The following is a 6,981-nucleotide window of genomic DNA, read 5'->3' on the forward strand; positions in this document are numbered from 1 at the left end:
AATTAATCATTTAATTAATAGACGGAAATCCCCCTTTAAACATTTCACAGAATGACAAATTACAGGCGAGGATGTCAGTTGCGAAAAAAATCTGTCTTAATTTCTTTGTCATATCAATCATGAGTTTACATTAGACCCATGTACGGCAAGGTTGGAAGGCAAAACTTTAAACCAGACCTAAATACCTTAGTTTAAATTGGACCTCGTTCGGTACCGGTAAAATTAATTAAAGATAAAGAACAGGACGTCAACGATCTCTACAAGTCTGTTTGTTTCTCAGCGTACTCGATACACCAACAAAATGTGGACTGAATTAGCTATCATTTGTTTAATAGGTAAGTTCTAATTTGATAATCCCCACCCCTGGGCATCTGTAGGGCAAAGGCAGTGCGTAAATGCCTGAGGTGGAGCCACAGGAGAGCCCGTCTTCATTAGCCCACACGGTGAAAGGTAGGACGTAAAACTCCATTCACTTTATTTCTGAGGCGCTGCCAGAGGCCCCCAAAAGCCAATAGATTTCAGATGGCCGCAGATGAATGAATTTTGAGCATTTAGAGGGCTTAATTTTCACTTCCAAATAACACCTATCACAGGCCCAAGGGAAAGGCCATGACCAAAATACGTTACTGGGCAAAGAGACTTTTCCGCTCTGGTTACACTTCTAATAACTTATTTGACCCAACACCACTATGCTGATTACGCAGTGTCGCACTTCCTTAATTCTGCACACAATTAACCCTACTATAAAATAACCGTTACTCCAAAACACTGATAAACCCAAGCTCAGCCAATCTGTAATAGTGTTCACAACAGAAACGGTTTTTTTTAAGCTAGGCTAAAACAGTAATAGTGTTCACAGCTCACCGTCGAAATTTTAGCCTTCAAAGCCATGAGTGTCTAGAATTATCCACGTAAGAAAGTTAAAGGCGACTCGTCATTTCTTGTGACTCTGTCATATATAAAACGATATACATAGAAAAAGAAAGTGAAATTCCAAGTTTCACGTATTTTTTAAGGGATTGTGCTATTTTAGTACATTTCTTGTACTTCTGAAGACTATTAACATATATTCAAGACCCAAATCAACCCCCGAAAACGGCGCATTAGTCCCTTTAAGTACAATTTGGTCAATTAATCAACATAATATAATTTCGTGTGTTATGTATACATCTTTTGACGTCAGTGCCAATTTTTATATGCACTCATATGGCACGAATTTCTACTTTGAGCACAAACTTATTTAATTCAAACCTGAACTAATTTGTATGGTAATTATTTGCACTAATTTTACACTAGATAATCTACGTACTTAAACATTAAAAGGCTATTAAGATGTATTGGAACCTATCATGTAATTGAGAAGTAGGCAAAGTTAGCTCACTCAGAAACGTTTCCTCTCATTTATGAGAATGAAAATGCTAATACTTACATGAATAGAAAGTAGAGGTGTTCTAATGACTTGGAAAAATATCAGTTTGTCTCACATGTCCATAATTAATTCATAATTAGCTAAATTAGAAGAGAATTACCAGCAGAATTCCAATGAGTGACCGATCACGAAAGGTCAAAAAGTATTTTTTTGTTTATCCAGACTGTACATTTATGGACATATATGTTTGGTTAAAACTCTTCATCATATGCAATAAGAAAATAATGATATGATTAAGAATACATGACAATTCATTAGAAACACCAATTAATCAAATAGTTTGCTTAATTTGACACTAAAAATAAGGAAACCCATCTTTAAAGGGATTGTAAAGATTTTTTCTAAAAAATTTATGTTTGTCGTGGACTATGATAGAATCAATTTGCACCATTCCAGTTTTCAATCAGATGTCTGTGGTTCCTGCAATTCCACAAAAAAATGTTTGATAACGTTACAAACCGCAAAATATGCTTTATCGCGTTAGGAACTTGCGATTAGTAACGTCATTAAACGCTTAGTTTTGGTGGAATTGCAGGAAACACAGGAAGTTTCCGTAAAGCTTAAACTTGCAGAGCGCTAGCGTAGCTTTCACGGAGGCCATTTGACATCAAATTGGCTGTAAACTGAGCGATTCGATGTATGAAGAATGAGATACAGATTTTTTCATTTTCTGGTTGTCGTTAGACAGGACAAATTGGTAATAAATACGAAATTCTTGTGGCTGACCATTGTTACTTGATTAATTAGTTGCGGGGAGCAGGTGGTTGTGACATCAATATCAATAATGAATAATTACTATTACTAACAACATCATTTGCAGCATGACAGGCACTTAAGGCTTTGTTGACTTTAAAGGAATACTAGAATGGATGCGCGAGAGGGAGGGTGTTTCTTTTTAAAGATGGGTATCCTTGTTTTTTAGTGTCAAATTAAGCAAACTATTTGATTAATTGGTGTTTTTAATGAATTATCATGTATTCTTAATCATATCATTATTTTCTTATTGTATATGATGAAGAGTTTTAACCAAACATATATGTCCATAAATGTACAGTCTGGATAAACAAAAAAATACTTTTTGACCTTTCGTGATCGGTCACTCATTGGAATTCTGCTGGTAATTCTCTTCTAATTTAGCTAATTATGAATTAATTATACAAACTGGTATTTTTCCAAGTCATTAGCATAAATGGAAATAAGGGAACCCATCTTTAATTATATTTTAATTTTTATTCTATTTCATTCAAACCATATCTATTTCATTTCGTTTCAGTTACTCTTTCATTTCATTCAAACTGTATCTATTTCATTTCAATTCATAGTCATAACTAACCACCTCCTACCCCGATTTCTTTTCGATTTTACATCAATTCCATTTCCATGTTATATCAATTTCCATCTCTCTATTTTATTTTCACTTCATTTTCAATTCCATTTTTGTTTATTCAAAATATATAGATTTCATTTCAATTCATGTTAAAACTATTGCCCTACCCACAACTCCCATTTCTTTTCCATTTCATATCAATTCTATTTTCATTTTAAATTAATTTCCAATTACTTTTTATTTTTAATTCTATTTCTTTTCGATTCAAATCATAAATCTCCCCTCCTCCCAATTTTATTTTCGTTTTAGGTCAGTTCCATTTCCATTTTACGTCTATTTAATTTTTTTTACTTCATTTTCAATTATATTTTTTTCCATTTTCCTTCCCACTTCATATCCATTTAATTTCAATTGTTGTTGAATTTAACATTATTTTTTCTCTGTAGACTTGATAATTTTTCTCGCAATAAAAGATTATAATAACCTATTTTAACTTGTCGTTCTGACCTACATATTACTTGTATCAATGGGCCTATTCGGTTGGTTTCACTCACCAGGACGTATTCTAGTTTACGATAAAGGGTTCAATCCATACATAGGTCGAGATAATACCTTCGGATTTTTCAACCCAGTTTCCCCCCTATTAGTGATGCAGGTCGGAGGGGCTGGCATGGAAAAAGCGTCTTGTCGTTCGGGTGGGACAATAAACAGAGGCCCTGTGTGCTACAGGCTGTGTACATTAAAGTTGTATCCAAAATCGAAAAAGAATAGTCTAATACCATTGTCCTGGCAAAATTTCCCTCATTGCACTCTGTATGGCGTTGCCCGTCTTCATTAGCACACATGGTGCAGAAGAGTAGTGCGTAAAACTCCATTCACTTCATTTCATTTTGTTTACTATGGAAACTAAGCAAGTATATGAACGAATAAACGAACTCATTGATTTGGAGAAAGTTTTGGGAATCTCTTCCGATTTTCGTCATTTCATTAAAGGGACAGATTCGCCATTTTTTGTACCAATCTTAGTCTCAGAAACGGGAATTTATTTAAGCTAAGCTAATCAGTAAAAGTGTTCACAGCTCACCGTCGAAACTTAAGCTTTGTCCAAGTTTGAAAGTTTTAGTGACGACTCGTCTTTTCTTTAAACTCTGCAATATATAGAAATTGAAAGATAAATTTCTAGTTCGAGGTATTTTTGAAGGAATTATGCGATTTTCGTACATTTCTAGTACTTCTGAAGACTAATTTCAAATATTCTAGACCCAAATCGAAGCACCAAAATATCATAACAGTCCCTTTAAAAACTATTTTTCACTATTAAATTTGATTATTAAAGAAATATAATAATTTGAACAGGTGTATCGACGTCATCGACACTTTCTGCCACTTTTATCAGACAAGTGTAATTTCAAACTAATTCAAGTCGAAATGTCGACTGGGTTCAGTGCACATGAACGTACTCGATTTGGCACGTTCGACATTCAATGGCCGTGAAAGATAAGTATTTAAAGACGATTGTCTACCGTTTTGAAAAAAAATAATCACGCTATTTGATCTAAAAGAAATAAATAAAAGAAATTAAAATAAGAAATTTGTCGTCTGTTTTGATGTATGACATCATACGGAAGTTAGTGGGCGGAATGTCAAAATAAATTTAGCCATGATCTATTTAATAAAAATTATTGGGTCAGAAGTGCGCATTTCAAATTCAAATTACCTGTCCGGAAATTAGATTAATAGGTGTGTTTGTGGAGGGGGGCTAATCTAGAAACCGGATTGTAAGTTATTAAGAGCCCTTCGTATACACTTCAAAACATTGAATTTGCTACCTGAGTTCCGGCTTTATTGTTTCTAACGACTACATCGAGAGGAACGTCCTTATGAATAATCCATATCCAAAACCAAAGCCAATTTCTTCTTAAAGAGATTGTAAAGAGGTTTTCTAAATTTTGTATGTGTATCGGTGACACTGTTAGCATCAATATGCTCCATTATAATTTTCAATCAGACGCCTGTGTGGTTCCTGCAATTCCACTTAAACTAAGTGTCTGTTGACGTCACTTACCACAAAATATAATACTTTACCACAGACATATTAAAGGTCTTCGCGATTAATGACGTCATCTAACAATCAGTTTTAGTGGAATTGCAGCAACCACAGACGTCTGATTGAAAATTGGAATGATGCAAATTGATGCTATCAATGTCCCTGATACACATAAAAAAAAATCAAGAAAACCTCTTTACAATCTCTTTTATCAAAAGAGAGGGGTTAAAAGCTGTCGATTATAATTTGCCACATTGAGCATGGCAATGTGTTATCCCAAAAGCGCAGACAGAAGAAGGAAGTCAAGTTATTTATTTCCTTTCATTTATGAGAATAATAAAGGTTTTTAATTGGGTGAAATCTTCACATCGCGGTAAACATTGGGGGTTATTTAGAGGACGCAAGTGTTTACATTATTAAACTCTATACAGTCCAGCTAAGATACGGGGCTCATCCGGGTCCTCATCAAAACATCAACACGAAAAGTCCATTTTATTTTTGGTGTAGAAAAAACAAAAAGAGGCTTAACAGACAAGAAATGAAATGAAATGAATGGGGTTTTGCGTCCTACACTTCTGCACCTTATTGGGCTAAAAGGACGGACAACGCCATGCAGTGTGCAATTTTGTCAGGACAGCGGCATCAGTCTGCTCTTTTTTCTCTGAGCCACCGCGGTTTGCCTTTTTCGTAAGGTGCGCATATGTATTTATGTAGCTTAAGGGTGGGTTTTAAATCCCAACCGCTAATAAATAACTAATATATATTTTAAGAATTGCAGATTTCATACTTCTAAAATAGTCGAAACATTTTCAATTTTGGGGAAATTTTGAATTATCAAACTTATTTGATATTATAATTTTGTCGTGGAAGCACGGGCATGCGCGAGATTTTCCTCCAGATTCGGGCCGGCGACAAAAATCTCAGACTAAGATCGCTTGTGTGTCAACACCTTTAACGTTTACAGGTTAAATCGTTGATAAGTCACAAAATTTACGACCTTACACCTCACCGGTCGGCTTGATAGATACTATATATACCATCTACCTTGCATTCCATGCAGTTCCCCTACAATTAGTAGACAACGAGTTGGATTGGCTATTAGTTGCCGAGGGTTCGAATCCTTCTCAAACTAAGAAAAATTCTGATGCCGGTGCCAGTGCCATTTCACCCCATAATACCTACAATTAGTTATAACAGCATGCGGCATTAATCTGTTTGGCATAACGAACTCAGCTGATGGAGAGACTAAGGTCTGGAGTAGAAATGAAAGGGGCAGAGCTTAAGGGGATTAGGATTAGGGGGATTAACAGAAAGTTGTTGTTTTAATTAACTTTGATCTACACTCTAGTAATTTTGTTGTTTTAAGGAAGACGTGTCAATGTGGTCAACTCTTAGACACCTTCAGGCACTTTCCTATCAAAACACCTATATCCTGTTGATTCCTTTGTCCTTTCCGACCTTTATTTTTAGGGCAATCTAATTTTTTGAACAAAAGGTAAACTGAATGAATTAAAAATAATCAGGTAGGCCCGATTAACAACGTGCTAGCCAATGGAGCGTTAAGTTTATACGTCACGTTATAAAAGCTATATATATCGAGATAGTGGTATATATTTTCATTCATAGCGATTATCTACCTCAACGCTTTAACAGTTATCAGTAGTGAAATCCAACGGTGTAATCCTCAAGAAGTTAAATATAAGAAGAAAAAGTTATTTCTGAATTTTTAAGTTATATTCTGTGAAAAAGAAAAAGCCGCTAGAAAATGTTTTTCCCTCAGTTTATCCTACAGATGCTACGTAAGTTTTATTAGAATTTATTCACCAATTTCATCGATTTGAAATATTTCAGAACTTCAAATACTGTAATTCTATTAGTTGAAATTCAGATGAAATTATTCAGATAGTGAATTTCTCGTCATGAATAACCGAATCCGGCCTTGACGAACTCTTTTTCGGGGTGACGATAGGTGTTCTGAAGCGTTTTAAATCTTAAAGCCGTTTTCTTAACGGGCCAATGAAATATAATTTGACATTCTACTGTTTTCTATTTGACTGGGCCAATGAAATATAATTTGACGTTCTACTGTTTTGTATTTTGGCTAATGAAATGAAATATAATCTGACGTTCTACTGTTTTGTATTTGACTGGGCCAATGAAATGAAATATAATTGACGT

The 6,981-nt window shown here is 34.7% G+C and overlaps 1 protein-coding gene across 1 annotated transcript in view; it reads left to right on the forward strand.

Annotated features, from left to right (window-relative positions):
- The first annotated feature begins 6,434 nt into the window (after positions 1-6,434).
- Positions 6,435-6,981, forward strand: part of LOTGIDRAFT_238094 (hypothetical protein) — a 3,858-nt gene continuing 3,311 nt past the window's right edge. The window contains exon 1 of the mRNA XM_009049153.1: positions 6,435-6,602. Within this exon, the coding sequence (XP_009047401.1) occupies positions 6,569-6,602 (34 nt within the window). The 5' untranslated portion in view covers positions 6,435-6,568. The remainder of the gene's footprint in view (positions 6,603-6,981) is intronic.

Source organism: Lottia gigantea (genome assembly GCF_000327385.1).
Source record: "Lottia gigantea unplaced genomic scaffold LOTGIsca_130, whole genome shotgun sequence".
Lineage (NCBI taxonomy): Eukaryota > Metazoa > Mollusca > Gastropoda > Lottiidae > Lottia > Lottia gigantea.